Source organism: Apostichopus japonicus, chromosome 16 (assembly GCF_037975245.1).
Source record: "Apostichopus japonicus isolate 1M-3 chromosome 16, ASM3797524v1, whole genome shotgun sequence".
Classification (NCBI taxonomy): Eukaryota; Metazoa; Echinodermata; class Holothuroidea; order Aspidochirotida; family Stichopodidae; genus Apostichopus; species Apostichopus japonicus.
This window is the reverse complement of record NC_092576.1, coordinates 28011969-28033612: the sequence shown is the minus strand read 5'-3', so window position 1 is coordinate 28033612 and position 21644 is coordinate 28011969. Positions and strand designations below refer to the sequence as shown.

The 21644-nt window shown below is 36.8% G+C and overlaps 1 protein-coding gene across 1 annotated transcript; it reads left to right on the top strand.

Annotated features, from left to right (window-relative positions):
• Positions 1–4101: 4101 nt before the first annotated feature.
• On the top strand, positions 4102–21317 carry LOC139982500 (uncharacterized). Its single transcript, XM_071995394.1, has 2 exons — positions 4102–7243; positions 20387–21317. The coding sequence occupies exons 1-2, from the start codon at positions 5823–5825 to the stop codon at positions 21315–21317; spliced, it is 2352 nt and encodes a 783-aa protein (XP_071851495.1). The 5' UTR covers positions 4102–5822.
• The last annotated feature ends 327 nt before the right edge of the window (positions 21318–21644 follow it).

The window sequence follows — 21644 nt, the reverse complement described above, 5'->3', positions numbered from 1 at the left end:
AGTAGAAATTATCCAAACAATCCAGGTAAGTATAAAACGGTTTATTTCCGCAACTGACTATTAAAATAAATGTAAATGGACTTCTTCGTCCTAAACAAGGATAAATAAATCAGCTCTCAAATGCTCTAAGAAGTAACAGATAAATACGGCGAGAAGTAAAAGAAAAACGATGAAATACAGCTTCAGAGGCCTGCTCTAAATGGTATTGGCTTCAGGGCGTAAACCTGCCAAGATACCAAACAACGCTATAGACCTTGCTGTTGAAGAACTCGATTAAGGTGTCCCCTAATTCCTTCGAAAACATCCTTATATACGGGATCTAATTTACATAAACTTACAATGGGTCTCTTTGACTAAGAATGGTTGATAAAAGAGTGCAGCTTTCCTAAGGTCTGATAATCCCCCCGAAAACGAAATACATTTTAAACCCTTAATAGAACATTAGCTAAAAACATCTGCACCCATCCCACATGAATGAATTTTACGATCGTACGACATACTGCTACGTAATGAATATAACCATAACGTTTGTGATGGCGGATCATCCGCATAGCGGCAAACAATGGTCTATGCAGCGCGCGGCTAATCCTACTATTACTACAGTAACAAAGGGAATACCTAAGCCAAGGGATTAACCCGGAGAGCCGCTCCGCAGGGCTCCGCCACTGCTCCCCATACGCTCCGCACGACCTTGGCCAGAGGTCGGCCCGAGCATTACAATATATATATATATATATATATATACACTGGTTTCACTTACACCACTAAACAAAGCAAAGTTGGTACTTCATCCGCTCTACTCAATTTGATTACCACCCAAGAAATTTACACTTGAACGGAACCTTGAAATTCACGAGTCGTGACCTTCGTCGAGAATATAAAATAAATAAAACCCAACATTGAAGCTCAGTCCTTAATTTATAGACTTCATTGTTAAACTATTTCATGGAAAAACATACTGTCGTATATAGTTCATGATCTCACATATTCGGATACATATTTACATAAATACAAAGTATAGATCACTTTAATACTGCTTTAACTTTCTCTCGTCTACATACAGCATTTGGACCAGTCCGGGCAACTTTTGCTATGATTGGAAAGTTTGCAATAGCAGCCTCCTTTTCTAATATCTATGTTCACACAGCTGAAATATTCCCGACACCTTTAAGGTATGTTTAGCCACTTATATCGCTTAGTTCCTTTCTTTGAGACTTTAAGTCCCCGTTCTCTAAATTATAACCGTTCTAATGGCAACGGAAACTTCCTGTCAGTTGCATGACTAAAACGAGAGAGGATTAACTAATATCCCTGCTACTTCTTTCTCAACTATTTAGCAAGTCAAAATAGCTTTTTAGCAGTTTGCAATTTAGTAACACGGTTTCATAGCCTATGAAGAGAACTCATTTGAGACGAATCGCTCGAGGGAAGTTCAACGCAAAGCAAATCACTTCAAACAGAAATATTGTCAATGCTTCCTGACTGTGAGCATATCAGCCGTGTCACTATTATATATAATTTCTTCCCGTGATACATAGAGCAGCTGGCAGAGATACAAATAAATTAACAAACTAGGTGATATTGGACATTCTAATTGTGCGAAAAAATAAGTTGGTTATGTCATTTTGTTGTTGGTTGTACTATACCAAATGATATTTCTTTGTCAGTTCAAAATTCTGCCTTAGACAGTCTTGGCACTATCTGGTTAATTAAAGTACAGTTGAAAGGCTTAGAAATAATAAGGTATATGTACTATATTCGCCTCAAGCTTCCGATCAATGGATCTAGAGGGTTATCCTTAAAGCCTATCTCGAGAAGATTTTCTTTATAAAGTAAGTATTTCTTAAGTTTTATACTTCTATGCTTGATGTTGTTATTATTCTTGTCGTCTTTAGTTTTCGTTGTTATGGTGATAGATAGGCTCAGGAGTGGTTTCGGAAATGACAGGTTTGCATTATTTTCTCATAATCTAATCTTAATTGTTAGTAATATTGCATTACGTTAATTAAAGTGGATCGCATTAATCAAGTAAATCAATTCGGCAGTCACGCCAGTTTTTCAACAACAAAAAATGCTTAACTGTTCTGATGTTCTGGGATTTATCATGTGTTACTAATGTGTTGGTAATGTTCCTGATAAATGGAAGATTGCTACCGTTAGTCATTGTTAAAGAAAGCAGGTTTGGACCCTATCTATTCTAGTAATAGACCAATTAGTAATTTGAGCTATGCTTCCAAGTTAGTTGAACGAGCTGTAGTTAATGAGTTTGTCTCACATTGTTCATTACATGCTCCTTTTCCTGATTGTCAATCTGCATACAGGCAACATTTCTCTACAGAAACTGCTCTTATGAAAATACATAGTGATATATTAATGAATATGGACCAACAACAATGCACTCTTTTAATCCTGTTGGATTTGAGTGCAGCGTTCGATACTGTTAACCATGATATTCATGTGAACATGTTGCGTATCCAATTTGATATTGTTAATAATGCATAAAAATGGATTGGCAATTATCTGTCTTTCAGAAAACAGCATGTATCTATAGAAAATATCTCATCGAAAGATTTTTCTTTGAATTGTGGTGTACCCCAGGTCAGCTGTCTCGGTCCTATTCTTTTTCTTTGTTATGTTTCTCAGTTGTTTGCCATTGTCTCTAAACACCTTCCTAACGCACATAGTTATGCTGATGATACACAGTTATATTGATCTTTCAATGCTGGTTCTCTGTTATCTGAGGAACGGGCTGTTCTGACAATGCAATCACTTATATTCGAAATAAGACATTGGATGATCAGCAATAGGCTAATGATCAATGATTCCAAGACTGAATTTCTTTTAATTGGTACTCGTCAACAAGTTGCTAAGACTCGGGTTCAGATGATAAAAGTAAGTAACGTGGATATTAAGCCATGTAACAGTGCAAAAATCTTGGGGTTCATCTTGACAGCAACATGTCAATGGACATTCATATTGGAAAAGTTTGCTATAGGGCATACCATGGACTCTATAATATTCGTCATATCAGAAAATTCCTAGATAATGATTGCACTAAAACTCTTATTAATGCTTTTGTAATTAGTCATATTGACTATTGTAATGCACTCATGATTGGTTTACCTGCCATTATAAGCTTCGAAGAGTTCAAATGGTACTTAATGGAGCGGCTCGGTTGATTTACGCTCTTCCTAAATTTTGTCACATTACTTTTACTTTACAATCTCTTCATTGGTTACCTGTACAGCAACGCATTGAATTTAAACTAATCTTGCAAGTATTTAAATGTTTTAAAGGTCATGCACCTAAGTATTTATGTGATATGATCTTGGTGAAGTCTAGTTCTTACTCTTTGCGCTCACATTCTCAAATCACCCTGCATGTTCCTCGTATCAATCATAATACGTTAGGCAATAGGGCTTTTGCCTACAAAGGACCTCGGTTGTGGAATTCACTTCAGTGGAATTGATGTGTATTGACTCCTTGACCCTGGATGCTTTCAAGATAAAGATAAAAACGTAGCTGTTTAGGCTTGCTTATTTTGATTGACCCGACTGGTTGGCTTTTTCCTTGTTGAACGCTTTTGAATGTTTTGTACAAAATTAGCGCTATATAAATGCATATCTAATTATTATATATATATATATACATGTGTATGTATGTATATATATATATATATATATATATATATGTGTGTGTGTGTGTGTGTGTATACGCCTGATACATTACATTGAACAGTGATTCGATACATAGATATATCTAATTTTTGGATCGCTACGGACTACGTGCCGACGCTCTGTCGTGGTGTGAGAGTTATCTCTGCGGTCGTCGGCAAATGGTTGCCATTGGTAACAGTGTATCAGAAACATATCTCATGGATTGCTCTGTGCCCCAAGGTTCCGTTGCAGGACCTTTCATGTTCACTGTCTATGTATCACCACTCGAGGATCTGATGGAGGCTCGCGGCGTTCAGACAATGATGTATGCAGAAGATACCCAACTGTACCTTGTGCTTAATCCTGCTGAGGCTCGAGGGGATCAACTTCATCGACATGAAGACATCAAGTTAATGCTGAACGACACCAAGACGTAGGTTCTTCACTTTTCCTCGCGTTTTATAAAGAATCCGTCTCATATCTCCACTATTCAAGTTGGTGACACGAAAGTTGATGTTGCTCTGGAAGCACGGAATCTCGGTGCGTTGATGGACCGACACATTTCGCTTCAATCGCATGTAAACAAAGTGTGTCTCTCTGCAAGTCTTGGGATATGAAAGAATGGTCGTTTAAGGAAATATATAGATCGGCCGACTGCTGAACGACTTGTACACGCCTTCGTAACATCTCATCTCGATGCCTATAACAGTCTTCTCTGTGGCCTACCAAATTCTGCCATTGTCAAGCTACAACGCGTGCAGAATAGTGCCGCTCGAGTTGTCCTGGGTGTAAGTGGTAGGGATGTTAACATAAATGCCTTGAGAAAGAACGAGTTCCATTGGCTTCCAGTGAAGGACCGCATTGTGTTTAAATTTCTAATGCTTACTTACAAGTCACTCAACGGTCTTTCTCCTGGTTACATCAGAGATCTTCTCGCTGCTTACACCCCGGGACGCTCGCTCAGTTCAGCATCGCAGGCACTCCTCGTGGTCCCGAAAACCGTCTCAACCAAGAACTACGGAGATCGCGCTTTTTCGGTCGCTGCACCGAAGCTTTGGAACGACCTACCACACGATATAAAGACTGCCAAATCTCGCCATATTTAAGAAAATTTTAAAAACACATCTTTTTAGTTTCTCTACGTGATTTTGTCACTTTTATATACTCGTGGTTTTATCTAGACTGTTACTTTAAAAGTAACAGTCTAGATAAAACCACGATTTATATAAAATTTATATAAATCTATTTTATGTGCTTATCCTTTGTTTTGTTTTTTATAGGTTTTGGTCCGTTCTATAGTCTTCTCGTGTTTTAAGATTTTTGTGTTCGTATTTAACATACTGTTTAATTTTCGTTTATGTGTTTTCTAGACTTTTTATTCCTTTGATTTCTCTGTCTTTTTGTTTCTATTTGTTTTAGGTTTGTAAAGCGCCTAGAGGCATTTTGGTATTTGGTGATATATTAAGAACTTATTTATTATTATTATTATTAATTTTGATAACATTTCACATATTACACTCTGTTAATATGTAAGATACCAATAACTTGAGCAAAATGTCGATAGTTTTATGAACAATTTTCTTAATATTGAGTAACGAGTTGAATCTTTCAATAAAGTATCGTCGAAATCTTCAGAATAAAAAGTCGAAAGTTGGATGATGAACGAGGAAAGTTTGAAAAATAAAATAGTCGACAGTTTGAAATGTCGAGAATAAATGTCACATTTTCGAGAAATAAAAGGGAAAAAGGGAAAAGTTTAAAAAAATTGGTGGGGGGGGGGGGGAGATAACCAAACTGGCCCGCATCGGTTTCTTTCTCCCTTCCGTCCCCTCCCCTATCACACATTTTGATAGCTTCCTACCTAGCCCACTGTCATTAGGACTCAAGTTCGCTTTTGATTTCTCAGAGGACAAAGTTCGAGAAATCTTGTTCTCACCCCACCTACCCTCCCCCCCCCCAGCCCCACCCTCCCCTAACCCGCCCATCCCTAACTCAATATGTGTTCCGCCGTTTCCCGTGTTAAATATTTTAACTAACATATGCCACCCATTGAATAGTCTTCAAACGTTTATAATCCATTTTTTTTTATATATTGTTTCGGCAGAATTCTTCAAAAACTGGAAATCATCCTTTTGAAATACAAGACTAAGACAGTTAATTATTACAATGTATAATGTCAATTTGACTTGGTATTATATGATTTGCATCAACCTGGTGATTGTGCAGGCAAGCAATAATTGTCCGCAATATTGCAATTGCGGTTACACTGCCGTCATCTGTGACGGTGACAGTGGTACAGTGCCTAACTTTCCGATACAACATTCTATCTCATGGCTGACGGCGATTAAATTTACGAACACCGACCTTCCACGTTTGCAGACCGGACAAATTGTCCTTCCTTTTTGCCCTAACTTGTACCATTTGGACCTGAGTGACAACCAAATACTGACTGTAACTGAATCGTTGGTTGGAAACAATTCATACATTACGTATCTGAAACTGGCAGGCAACAACCTAACGAGGATTCCAATCGAATTACTGCAAACTCTGTCCTACCTTGAGACTGTTGTCTTAAATAGGAACCAAATCGATTCCGTGCCATCATCATCTTTTCAGAACAACCGAAACCTATCCGACTTGTACTTATTCGACAACCAAATACACACCATCTCACCCGGTGCGTTCATAGGATTACAACATTTAGCCTCAATAGATCTAAATAATAATCGTCTGGAGCGTTTTGCTCTGTTGGAACTTGTTAATTACCGCAAAGTGCATCTGGACGGCAATTTCTTATCGAAGTTAATAGTACACAACGATTGTACCTTTCCCAGTCTCCTAGAGTTGGTATCGTTGAGCTCAAATAGACTTAAACGTTTACAAAATTATTCTCTCTGTAGTCTGAAGAATCTACAAGATCTAATTCTGTCAAATAACGGCATAAATCAGGTTGATGGTTTCATATTTGGGAACGAAACTCATAATCTAGAATATTTGAATTTAGCTAACAATGAATTACGTCAAATTCCTGTGGAATTATTCAAGCAACTGCCGAAGCTACATGTTTTGAAGTTGTTTAAAAACAAAATTAGCCATATCCCTGCCAATGCTTTCATCAACAATAACGAATTGACTGCGATTCACCTGTCCGATAATTTGATCAGATGGTTGGATGTCTCGTCACTCCATGGATTAAACCGTTTGGATTTTCTCGACATATCGACAAATAACTTGACATCATTACCTGACGGAATTCTGGATTCATTGAGTGATTTTGGTATTGACTTGAGATATAATCCTTGGTATTGTGATTGCGAGTTAATATTCCTTAATAAATGGTTAACGAATACCGGGTATTTTACATACGGAATGTTATGTTATGACCCAATCGAATATCGAGGTACTGATTTCATGGACTGGCCTTCTAGCCACTGTGCAAGCACTACAGTTCTGGTCACACCCGTAGTCTTGACGACTCAGACGTTTGCCGAACATTCCCACATCCTAGACTTTCAAATAATAACAACACTAATGTTGTGTTTTGTTGTTAGTGTCATTGCTATTACTGTCTTGCATTGTATTACACAGTGAAAAAGAAAATATCTCTTAAACTTGTGTTATTATTACATTTATTATTCAATCCTATGGTAGAGTGTTGATATATGATATTGTTATAGTGTAGATATAATATATTGTTAGTGTTGACATATTGTATTATATAATGATGATATATTATATTATATAGTGATGATATATTGTATTGTTATTGTGTTAATATAGTACATTTTTAGTGTTGATATATTGTATTACATAGTGTTTATATATTATATGATATCGTGTTGATATATTACATCGTTATAGTGTTGATATAACATATTGTTAGTGTTGATATATTGTATTATATTGTGTTGATATATTATATTATATAGTGTTGACATATTGAATTGTTATTGTGTTGATATAGTACATTGTAAGTGTTGATATATTTCATTACATAGTGTTTATATATTATATGATATCGTGTTGATATATTATATTGTTATAGTGTTGATAGAGTATATTGTTATAGTGTATTTATATTATATTATATAGTGTTGATATATCATATCGTTATAGTGTTGATATATTATATCGATATAGTGTTGATATATTGTAGAGTTTTGATATATTTTATTGATAATATGTTGATATATTATATTATGTAGTGCTGATATACTATATTTTATATTGTTGATATATTATTTTGTATAGTGTTGATATATAATATTATTGTAGTGTTAATATAGTATAGTGTTATAGTGTTGATATTTTATATTATAATTTTTGATATATTATATTACATAGTGTTGATATGTTAGATGATATAGTTTTGATATATTATATTATTATAGTGTTAATAGTGTATATTGCTATAGTGTTGATATATTGTATTGATTAGTGTTGGTATAGTATATTATGTAGTGTTGATATAATTTATTATATAGTGTTGATATATTATTGTTATAATGTTGATATATGGTATATTGTTGATATATTATATTGGATAGTGTTGATATATTGTATTGATTAGTGTTGGTATAGTATATTATGTAGTGTTGATATAATTTATTATATAGTGTTGATATATTATATTGTTATAATGTTGATATATGGTATATTGTTGATATATTATATTGGATAGTGTTGATATATTATATTATTAACTGTTAATATATTATATTATATAGTGTTGGTATATTATATTTTATAGTGTTGATATATTATATTGCTATCATGTTAATATATTATACTGATACTATGTTAATATATTATATTATATGGTGTTGATATTATATATTATATAGTGTTGATATGTTCTATTGTATAGTGTTGATATATTATGTTGTAAAGTGCTGCTATATTATATTGTTTTATTGTTGATATAGTAAAGTGATATAGTGTTGATATATTATATTACTATCATGTTGATATATCACATTGATATAATTTTGATATATTATATTATATAGTGTTTATATTATATATTATACAGTGTTGATATGTTCTATTTAATAGTGTTGATATATTATGTTGTATAGTGCTGCTATATTATATCGTTATAGTTTTGATATATTATATTATAAAGTGTTTATATATGATATGATATAGTGTTGATATATTGTGTTATATAGTGTTGATATATTATATTGTTACAGTGTTCATATAACATATTGTTAAAGTGTTGATATATTGTACTATATAGTGTTGATGCATCATATTGTTATAGTGTTGATATATTATATAGTGTTGATATATTAGTTTAGTCTAGTTTGGTAGAAAAGAAGGATCAGGAGGGACACTTAAGTCCCCATCAAGGACCCTATAGAAAGAGAAAAAACTGAAGACACAAACACTCAGACCCAATTACAATGCTTAAAGTGCTTGTGCAAAGCATTCTTAAACCCATTGACACTACTTGCAAGCACATCTTTCTCAGGCAAACCATTACACTCATTCACACCCCTATTAGAAAAAAGTTATGCCGAATATTAATCCTACTATGTGACTTTTGGAGTTTAAGACAATGACCTCTAGTACAACTACTGTTAGCAAACATGAAAAAGTCGGTAAAGGATAAATTGTCGAAACCATACACAATCTTGAAAACCTGGATCAAACCTCCACGTAACCTCCTAAGCTCCAGTGTGGTGAGATTCAACAGTTGTAACCGCCTATTATAAGGAACACTCTTTAAGGAACTAATCATCCTAGTAGCCCTCCTCTGGACCTTTTCAAGTACTTCCTTATCCTTGGCTTATGGGTTCCAAGCCTGCACAGCATACTCCAGATGAGGCCTAACCAACTGCTTATAAACCCTAACTACGATGTCATCTTTCAGAAAACTGAAGTTCCTCTTGATCATACCTAAAACCCTATTACCTCTTCTAGCAGCTTCAAGACAATGTTTAGAAGGTTTCAGAGATGAGTCAATGTAGATACCTAGATCTCTTTCAACAGAGACCTCCTGTAACCATTAAGATTGTATGTAAACTTTTAGTTACTACTACCAATGTGCATTACCTTGCATTTATTAATATTAAAAAGCATTTGCCACCCCTGAGACCAGGAAAAAACCTTGTCCAAATCCGTTTGAAACTTCTCAGAATCGCTTTTCGAAGAGACCTCAGAATACAATTTGGTGTCATCAGCAAACTTCTTAGCTGTACACAAAATATCTCCGTCGCTGTCATTTATATCGGCAACAAACAACAAGGGACCTAATACAGACCCTTGTGGAACCCCACTAGTAACGTCCTGCCAAGAAGAAGCACAGCCTTTAATTACCACCCTCTGTTTCATATTACCAAGCCAATTCTCGATCCAAGACAGTAAATTCCCATTGACACCCATACTCTTCAGCCTACGTAAAAGACGCCGGTGGGGAACTTTATCAAAGGCCTTCTGGAAATCCAGGAACACAACATCTACATACTTCTGCCTATTTAGTGAGCTTGTTACATCTCCCATAAACTCAAGGATATTAGTGAGTCAAGACCTTTTTTGACAAAAACCATGCTGAGACTCTCTGATCAAAGACTGACTGCTGAAGTGACAGACCATAGACTTTTTAACAATAGACTCCATGACCTTACAAACAACACTAGTGAGACTAACAGGCCTATAATTACAGGGCTTAGACTTATCACCCTTCTTGAAAATTGGGGTAATATTAGCACATCTCCAGTCCTTAGGAACATAACCTTCATTCATAAATTTACTAAAAGCCAATGAGAGTGGAAAACAGAAATGGTGTGCAAAAGTCTTCAACAAATATAGATGGATTGCATCCGGTCCAGAAGCTTTAGACGAAGCAGCTCCTTTAAGACAACCTCATTCGAAAATAAGACCGTATCCAGTTTAGGCCTATCACTGCCCCCTGAAAATCTGGAATACTACTCATATCTTCCCTTGTAAAAACCAACACAAAATAGTTGTTCAAAAGATCTGCAAGATCCTGACTATCAGTAAGTGTATTATCAGCCTGTGGTGCCCGAAGAGAAACAATTGCATCTTTAACTTTCTGCTTTGACCTGACATAAGAAAAGAAGGCCTTTGGGTTATCCTTAATTTTTAGGGCAATGCTATTTTCGAAATTCAATTTTGCATCAGAGACTAAGCAATCTATCTTCAGCTGATGAATTTTAAACTTGGCCAAAAGAGATTCAGATTTAGTCCTCCTTAACAACTTCCACATTCTTCGTTCTTGCCTAATTGCACATCTAACTTACTTATTCATCCAGTGAGGCATACTGCTTTTACGACGACGATTCTTCCACGGAACATGATTTTTCATAATGACCTTTAATTTATCAGCTAAACAAATCCAAGACTGAGAAGCACTCATATCTCTAAACAAATTAATCCAATCTGTACCCTTTAGTAAAGTTTCAATTGCCTCTGTATCTGATCTCGCAAAATCAGGGACTTTTTCCTTGCTAACAGAATTTACGACTTTGCAAACAACATCAAAAGCTAGTATATCATGATCACTAGATCCTAGTTTTCCTAGACACGTCAAATCAACAACGTTGCTTGGATCAGAACTCAAAACATGATCCAGGATGTTATCCCCCCTAGCAGGGAAAGTAACATGTTGATGTAAAAAGCAATCTTACACAACATCTAGAAAGTAACTACCCTTCCTACTACTGGATCCATCTATCCAATTAATGTCAGGAAAATTAATTATTCAAATTGTATCAAACAGCAAGACATCATTGTCATCGCTGCTGTTAGGAGAACGGTAAACAACACCAACAACGATAACATCACTGGACCTCTGGAGTTGTCTGTGGAAAACTCGCACCAGACAGAATTTACAAAAGACCCTTGCAACTGAGATTTCTCTACACTTACAATGTCATCCCTAACATACAGTAAAACTCCCCCACCAATATTATATTGTATAGTGTTGATATGTTATGTTGTATAGTGTTGATATATGATATTGTATAGTGTTGTTATATAATATTATAAATGACCCATAGGAGAGAGTGATTGATTTTTCTACAGGACAATTTCATAATATCTGTAATACAATTCACATGAACGTCTTACATGATACATGAAGGTATTTCAAATTATTGTAATACGTTTCCATGATAACTTTGACTCTTTAAGTATAGTGTATGTTAGTCCAAGACACCGTAACTTACATAGATTATTACATGTCTTGTTACTACAGCACCACAATTAGTCGTTTTTATTTTACTCAGGGCGATGAGTACAACAGTCTAGAGGTGGTACTCGGTAACATTGTATCGTGCGTTAGGTTGTTTATTTCGTGAACGAATCTAGCGACAACGGAGTGAATGATCTCATCAGTTCAACTTAGTTCAATTCAATCCAATTCAGTTCAGTTCAAGTTCAGTTCAATTCAATTCAATTCAATCCAATCCAATCCAATACAATACAATCCAATCCAACCCAATTCAATTCAATCCAATCCAACCCAAACCAATCCAGTCCAGTTCAGTTCAATTCAATTCAATTCAATCCAATACAATACAATACAATACAATCCAACCCAATCCAATTCAATCCAATCCAACCCAATCCAATCCAGTTCAGTTCAGTTCAATCCAATCCAATCCAATCCAATCCAATCCAATCAAATCAAATCCAACCCAATCCAATTTAATTCAATTCAGTTCAGTTTAATTAATTTAATTCAATAACATTTCTACATACGGTAGTAATGTTGCAAACAATGACAAATACAATATATATATATAGTAGAACTTAGACAATCTACCCAGTCGTTTTGTGTAAAAGTCTAACTTTGATGAAGGTATAACCGTAAGCGCAATTCACCCTAACATTTGGTGTCATATTCCAATAAAAAAAGCATAGCATGAATTTAGTATGCGAACAGTTGATTGTATCTAACATTGGTTCACTTACACCACTAAACAGAGCAATGTTGGTAAGAAATTTACACTTGAACGGCACCTTGAAATTCACGAGTCGTGACCTTCATCGAGAATATAACATAAATGAAACCCAAGATTAAAGCTCAGTACTTAATTTATAGACTTCATTGTTCAACTATTTCATGGAAAACATACTGTCGTATATAGTTCATGATCTCACATTTTCGGATACATATTTACATAAATACAAAGTATAGATCACTTTAATACTGCTTTAACTTTCTCTCGTCTACAGCATTAGGACCAGTCCGGGCAACTTTTGCTATGATTGGAAAGTTTGCAATCGCAGCCTCCTTCTCTAATATCTATGTTTACACAGCTGAAATATTCCCGACACTTACATCTTACACTTACATCGCTTAGTTCCTTTCTTTGAGACTTTAAGTCCCCGTTCTCTAAATTATAACCATTCTGATGGCAACGGAAACTTCCTGTCAGTTGCATGACTTAAACGAGAGAGGATTAACTAATATCCCTGCTACTTCTTTCTCAACTATTTAGCAAGTAAAAATAGCTTTTAGCAGTTTGCAATTTAGTAACACGGTTTCATAGCCTACCAAGAGAACTCATTTGAGACGAATCGCTCGAGGGAAGTTCACCGCAAAGCAAATCACTTCAAACAGAAATATTGTCAATGCTTCCTGGCTGTGAGGATATCAGCCGTGTCACTATTATATATAATTTCTTCCCGTGATACATAGAGCAGCTGGCAGAGATACACATAAATTAACAAACTAGGCGATATTGGATATTCTAATTGTGCGAAAAAGTAAGTTGGTTATGTCATTATATTGTTGGTTGTACCATACCAAATGATATTTCTTTGTCAGTTCAAAATTCTGCCTTAGACAGTCTTGGCACTATCTGGTTAATTAAAGTACAGTTTAAAGGTTCAATTATAATAAGGCTATATTCGCCTCAAGCTTTCGATCATAAGATCTAGAGGGTTATCCTTAAAGCCCATCTCGGGAAGATTTTCTTTATAAAGTAAGTATTTCTTAAGTTCTATACATTAATTATTCTTGTCGTCTTTAGTTTTGGTTATTATGGTGGTAGATAGGCTCAGAAATGGTTTCGGAATTGACAGGTTTGCATTATTTTCTCATAATCTAATCTTAATTGATAGTAACATTGCATTACGTTAATGAAAGTGGATAGCATTAATCAAGTAAATCAATTCGGCAGTCACGCCAGTTTTTCAACAACAAAAACTGCTTAGTTGTTCTGATGTTCTGGGTTTTATCATGTGTAACCATAAAATTAATTTTCACTACTATGCTGATGACACTCAGCCTTATGTATCACTCAACCCTAACATACCTGGTGAAGCAGAACTGGCATTAAAGAAATTACAAAACTGTATCTCTGACATTATGATTTGGATGAATTTGAATAAGCTTAAATTAAACAATGACAACACTGAGTTTTTCATAGCTGGTACAAAACAAAGTCTCCAAAATCTACCTCCACTTCAGTTGGAAGTTGGAAACTGCCATATGAACCCCTCCAGTGAAGTTCGTAATCTCGGGATCATTTTTGATTCAGATTTTAAAATGACAAAACAGATTAACAGCTTAGTTTCATCATGTAATTATCATCTCAGGAATTTATTTCGTATTGACCGTTATCTTGATAAAGAAACTCGCTATTCTGCTGTCCGCGCAGTTCTCCTCTCACTTTTTGACTATGGCATTGCCCTTTTATATGGTGCTACATCAAAAGACCTGAATCGCCTTCAATCCCTTCAAAATTGTTGTGCTAAATTTATTTTCTCGGCAGCTAGGTTAGATAGCCCAAAACCTCTTCTACGTGCTCTGCATTGGTTACTTATCCGTGAAAGAATCCATTTTAAATTATGTCTTTATGTGTATAAACGTATGAATCATGCAGCCCGGCTTATCTCTCTGACATGTTTCAGCGGAAAACCGCACCATTATCTGGTCCTGTTACTTGATTTATTTTATTGGCAGATCCAAAATATTGGCAAAATTAGAAGGTATATCTCAGATGATGCGTGTCTGACTTTAATCCATCCATTTTGATATCAAAACTGGATTACTGCAATGCTCTGCTATACGGCCTGCCTCACAAACTGACCGATCGCCTTCAGCGAGTTCAGAAACGCGCTGCACGGCTTGTAAGTCGCACTCGTAGACATGAGCATATTACACCTATATTACGTGACTTACATTGGTTGCCTATTCATTGCAGGTTCAATTATAAGATTCTGTTATATACAAATAAGTCACTTAATGGTTTAGCCCCTATCTACCTCTCTGAATTAATACATAAATACAAGCCTACTCGATCTCTACGCTCAGAATCCAAGTCTTTACTTACCAAACCTGTTTTTAAAACTTCTACATACGGAAACAGGCGCTTCGACTACTCATCTGCGACATTATGGAACAGTTTATTGGAGGAAGCTAAGTGTGCCAAATATATAGATGAATTTCAAAACCTAGTCAAAACCTTTCTATTTAGATCTGCATTCCATTAACCGTGCTTTCTATACTATTTATATTGTCACATTATTACAACGCATTTTCCATTTTGCATTTATGGTGCTTTTAAAATTTTAATTTTACGCATAATTATATATTTTAAATTTTAAGAATTTGTATGTATAATTTTCGATTTCCCATTTGCAGTTTTTATACAATTTATTGTCAGATGGTATATAACAAATTTTCTACCCTTTCTATACCTTACATTAACGATTTATATATTTGTATATCGTGTTTGTTTGTATTTTACTGTAAAGCGCCTTAGAGCAATTTCTGATTGGATAAGGCGCTATAGAAATTTTGTAAAATAAATTAATAAATAAATATATATATATATTTATATATATATATATATATATATATATATGTGTTTGTGTGTATATGTATATATATGTGTGCGTGTGTATACGCCTGATACATTACATTGAACAGTGATTCGATACATAGATACATCTAATTTTGATAAAGTTTCACATATTCTACGGCTCTGAATATAAATTCTTTATAGGATATTATAAATAGTTGAGTTGCTTATATTGTAATGTTCCTTCTACCTACATCAAGTTAAGTACCTATAGAAATCTCCCTGTCTCTACAATGTATTAATATTTACACCCTCTATTAAAAATAGCTTACAAAATATAGCGATATAATTGTATAGATGGAAATCTTTGTAGGTTCTTTCTACTAAGGTTGACATATCTTACTCGTAAGTATAGTCATCGAGCGAGTGTTCACTCCGAGAGCTACGCGCGCGACCCGCGAACATATGTCATCGTGTTTGGCTTCTGAACAGATAGGCTAAACCAAATTATATCTCCGTTGCGGCGATTCATTGTTTTACGGCGGAGCCGGGGTGGGTGGGTGGTAGGGGAGGCTTTTGTCCACCTTAAAAGATGTTTTTTTGTTGTTGAAAATAAACACTATAACAAGAATGATTTTATGTGTAAAAGTAAGTTGCCCTGACGTTTCGATCCTAGCAGGATCTTCTACAGAGGCTAAATGACAAGTTACAGTAACAGAGGGGACAAAAACACGCACAGAATACAGACAGGTTAATGAGCACGGTGAACACAATGAGATAGATGAAAGGGGATTAAAAGTAGACAAGGGATGGTGAGAAGAAAGTAACAGGGGAAGAGGAGAGGTAGGAGATAAACAGTGGAGGGACAAAGAGAGGATTAAAGGCACAGGGTAGGGAATAAACTGGAGAGGGACAAAGACAGAAAGGTGTGGAGAAAAAAAGGAGGGGAAGAGAGCTGTGAGAAGATGAGTGAAAGGGGCGAGGGAGAAAGGGGAGAAGGAATGTGGAACAGAGGAAAAGTTAGTCATGTCCTTCTTGAATGTTCAGCCCATGAGGTTGAATGGTACGAAGGCGTTGCATCCAGAGCCTCTCTCTGCTGATTCGTACTAGGTCAGGACGGCTACCTAAGGATTCAGTCCCCTTTAGGGACATGTCGTTAATGGTATGGTTGGGAAGGTTAAAATGTTCTCCAACTGGGGTCTCCGTCTTCATGGTGTTGACTGTGGATCTGTGACCATAGAATCGCTTCCTGAGGGTGATTTTGGTTTCGCCAACATACTGGATGTCGCAAACTCTACAAGAGATCAGATAGATGACATTGGTGGTAGTGCAAGTGATGTGACCCTTAGTCTTGTGTGTGAGTTGCATGCTGTGGCTGGTGATTGAATTGGATTCAACAATGTGGTGGCTGCAGACGATGCATCTCGAAGTACGATCACATTTGAAAGTACCATGCTGAATGGGTGTAGGATAAGAAGTTAGAGGTGGAACAGCAGCACAAGAAGGTCTCGTAGGTTGCGTGGTCGTCTGTAGGCGATGATGGGTTTTGCAGGAACGGCTCGTTGGAGTCTATCTGAAGTGAGGAGAATGTTGTGGTTGTTAGAGGTGATTTTCTGAAGAGGAGGAAGATTTGGGTGGAAAGTAACAACCAGGGGCAGCTTGTTGTCGCAATCTCGTCCCTTTTCGTACTTCACTGCCAAAGTAGATGATCTGGAAAGGGAGCGGACTCTCTGAATGGCTTCACGCACCCTGGCACTATGGCCCCTGGCAGTAAGGTGTTTTTCTAAAGCATCTGTATGGCGAATGAAAGAGGAATTGTTAGAGCAAATGCGACGAAGACGAAGTACTTGTCTGTAGGCAATTCCAGACTTGCAGTGACGGGGAAAGGCAGCTTGAAGAATGGAGATACTGGTGTGTGTCTGTGGGCTTGGTGTATAAGTCTGTAGAGAGAGAACCGTGTTCCTTGCGAACAGTCACATCGAGAAAGCTAACCTGTTGGTGAGAGTAATCAGAGGTGATTTGATGGTGCTGTGGAAAGAATTGATTGTGATTGATGAAGGTGAGCAGGCTATCCTCATCACTGGTCCAAACGAAGAAGATGTCATCAATGTAGCGCCACCAGATAAGGGGACGGCAGGGAGCCGTACTGAGCATGCGTTCTTCAAGGCTAGACATAAACAGGCATGCAAAGGAAGGAGCCATCCTGGTTCCCATGGCAGTCCCGTGTCTTTGAAGGTAATGCTTGTCCATGAACGTGAAGTTGTTTTTGGTGAGAACCTGTTGCATGAGAGCTTTGATATCAGAGATGGGTGGACAAGGGTGGACCTTCTTAGACAGGGCTGCACACGTGGCTGCGATACCTTCAGCATGAGGGATATTAGTGTAAAGAGAAGTGACGTCGAAAGTACCGATGATGGCTGTACTGGGGATTTGGTTCTTGATATCTTCAAGTTTCCTGAGGAAATCTGGAGTGTCATGGATATAAGAATTAATCTGAGGAACAAGAGGGTTGATGAAGTGGTCCACAAACAAGGATATCTTCTCGGTGGGAGACCCATTGCCTGAGATGATAGGCCTACCAGGGTTACCAGGCTTGTGAATGTTGGGCAGGAGATAAAACCTGGCTGCCTTACAGTCTGTGAGAGAAAGGAAAGAAACAGCCTTCTTAGAGATCTGGTTCCGCTGGTACATATCAGTGATGGTCTGTTTTTTATCTGCTTGGAGAAAATAACTGTGGGAGACAGAATCAAGAAGAGTTAAAATATCACTGTTGGAGAGATGACGCATGGCTTCCTTGATGTAATCCTGTCGATCCTGGATGACAACTGCAGAACCTTTGTCGGCTGGCTTAATGATATTGTCACTGCGAGACATCAGTGAGCAGAGTGTTGTACGCTCATCGTTTGGAAGGTGGTTGTTGTGTGTTCTGCGGAGAGGAGAGTTCGACTGGTTAGTCTCAGAGCTGACGACCTGTGTGTAGACTTCTAAAACAGGGACTCTGTTCTTAGGAGGCATCCAAGAACTTTTCTTGCAAAAGGGTTCCCGTTCAGTTGGAGGATCATCTAGGAAAAACTCACGAAGGCGAATTCTGCGAAAGAAATGAGTAAGATCTTGGCTCAGTTCCGCTTGGTCAAATGATGGAGGAGTAGGACAGAAGTTGAGTCCTTTGGAGAGAAGCCTAAGGTCTGCACTGGTAAGAGTAGAAGAAGATAAGTTAACAACTGCAGTTGAGGATGGTGGTTCAGACTCAGGTGGAGTCTGGGGCCTTTTAAAACGGTTGCAAGCGGTACGTTTTCGTCTTTTCTGAAGGTCAGTCATTTTCTTATTTCTTCTTTCTGTGAGTTCAATGTTCTGCTGAGACACTATCTAAGGACGATCGGCAGTGTTTGGTGAGGATGTTGATGAGACGGATGGAGGTGCTGTGTAAGACTCGGTTCCAATCTCTCTGGAGTCCTGGAGGGAGTGTCCCTAGTGCTGGTTGGTGTGTAACCTATAGACCTGAGGGAATAATGCGGGAGAGAGAGTAGAACCTGTAGTTGCAAAGATAGAAAGAATAGCGCTGGGATTTTTGCATCAATTTTCTGAGCTTCTGAAACAAAAGAAAATGGTGAGACATGGTGAAAGCAGCGGGATGAGTAAATGATAAAAATGAAATGAAAAACTGAAACACAAGAATACAAATACAAAGTACAAAGTAAATAAGGAGGATCACCCGAAGGGTTACAGTAACAGAGCAGCTGAAAATCAAAATAAAATAAATCTGTTAGCAAACTGCTTATCCACTAGAGAGCCTGTGTAATAGAATGTGTAAAAGTAAGTTGGCCTGACGTTTCGATCCTAGCAGGATCTTCTTCAGAGGCTAAATGACAAGTTACAGTAACAGAGGGGACAAAAACACGCACAGAATACAGACAGGTTAATGAGCACGGTAATCACAATGAGATAGATGAAAACGATTTCTATTACACAGGCTCTCTAGTGGATAAGCAGTTTGCTAACAGTTTTATTTTATTTTTTAGAATCATTTTAATAAACTAAAATAATAACTGGCGATATTCATTTATAAATGTCGTCAGGTCCATCCGTACACAACAAACATGGTTGCATCGCACCTCGGTACCGCCTTGAAAAGAAATGTGGCGTCCTACTTCAACTCCCGTATACGTATATATTAATCAACCCTAAAATGATCAATCTATGTGATTCATATAACCATGCTGCAATAATTTCGACATTTCGTCGCCATTTCTGAGAAAAGTTGTTACTATTTAGAAATTAAATAGTCGAACTATTGGGTTAAACGATTCAATTGCAAGGTAAAGTCGAAATATCTGCATCATAATAATGGAAGTTATAATAGACATATTTTGAGGTAAAAATGTTAACATGTAAGATACCAATAACTTGAGCAAAATGTCGATAGTGTTATCAAGAATTTTTCTTAATATTGAGGAACGAGTTGAAACTTTCAAATAAAGTATAGTCGAAATCTCCAGAATAAAAAGTCGAAAGTTGGATGATAAACGAGGAAAGTTTGAAAATTAAAATATGTCGCCAGTTTGAAATGTCGAGAATAAATTTCACATATTCGAGAAATAAAAGAGAAATTCCGATATTACATCAAGAAAGGTAATTTTTTTTTGGGGGGGGGGATAACCAAACTGGCCCGCATCGGTTTCTTTCTCCCTTCCGTCCCCTCCCCTATCACACATTTTGATAGCTTCCTACCTACCCCACTACCATTGGGACTCAGGTTTACTTTTGATTTCTCAGGAGACAAAGCTTGAGAAATCTTGTTCTCACCCCCCCCGCCCCCCATCCCCGCTCCTCCCCTAACCCGCCCATCCCTAACTCAATACGGGTTCCGCCGTTCCCGTGTATTTTAACTTATGTCACCCATTGAATAGTCTAACGTTTATAATCCATTTTTTGATATTGTTTCGGCAGAATTCTTCAAAAACTGGATATCATCCTTTTGAAATACAAGACTGAGACAGTAATTATTACAATGTATGTCAATTTGACTTGGTTTTGTATGATTTGCATCAACCTGGTGATTGTGCAGGCAAGCAATAATTGTCCGCAATATTGCAATTGCGGTTACAGTGCCGTCATCTGTGACGGTGACAGTGGTACAGTGCCTAGCTTTCCGATACAACAGTCTATCTCATGGCTGGCGGCGATTATAGTCACAAACACCGACCTTCCACGTTTGCAGACCGGACAAATTGTCCTTCCTTTCTGCCCTAACTTGTACTATTTGGAACTGAGTGACAACCAAATACTGACTGTAACTGAATCGCTGGTTGGAAACAATTCATTCATTACGTATCTGAAACTGGCAGGCAACAACCTAACGAGGATTCCAATCGAATTACTGCAAACTCTGTCCTACCTTGAGACTGTCTTCTTAAATAGGAACCAAATCGATTCCGTGCCATCATCATCTTTCCAGAACAACCGAAACCTATCCGACTTGTACTTAGTCGACAATCAAATACACACCATCTCACCCGGTGCGTTCATAGGATTAAAACATTTAACCTCAATAGATCTAAATAATAATCTACTGGAGCGTTTTGCTCTGTTGGAACTTGTTAATAACCGCAAAGTGTATCTGGACGGCAATTTCTTATCGGAGTTAATAGTACCAAACGATTGTACCTTTCCCAGTCTCCTAGAGCTGGTATCGTTGAGCTCAAATAGACTTAAACGTTTACAAAATCATTCTTTCTGTAGTCTGAAGAATCTACAAGATCTAATTCTGCCAAATAACGGCATAAATCAGGTTGATGGTTTCATATTTGGGAACGAAACTCATAATCTAGAATATTTGAATTTAGCTAACAATGAATTACGTCAAATTCCTGTGGAATGATTCAAACAACTGCCGAAGCTACATATTTTGAAGTTGTTTAAAAACAAAATTAGCCATATCCCTGCCAATGCTTTCATCAACAATAACGAATTGACTGCGATTCACCTGTTCGATAATTTGATCAGATGGTTGGATGTCTCGTCACTCCATGGATTAAACCGTTTGAATTTTCTCGACATATCGAAAAATAACTTGACATCATTACCTGACGGAATTCTGGATTCATTGAGTGATTTTGGTATTGACTTGAGAAATAATCCTTGGTATTGTGATTGCAAGTTAATATTCATATATAAATGGTTAACGAATACCGGGTATTTTACATAC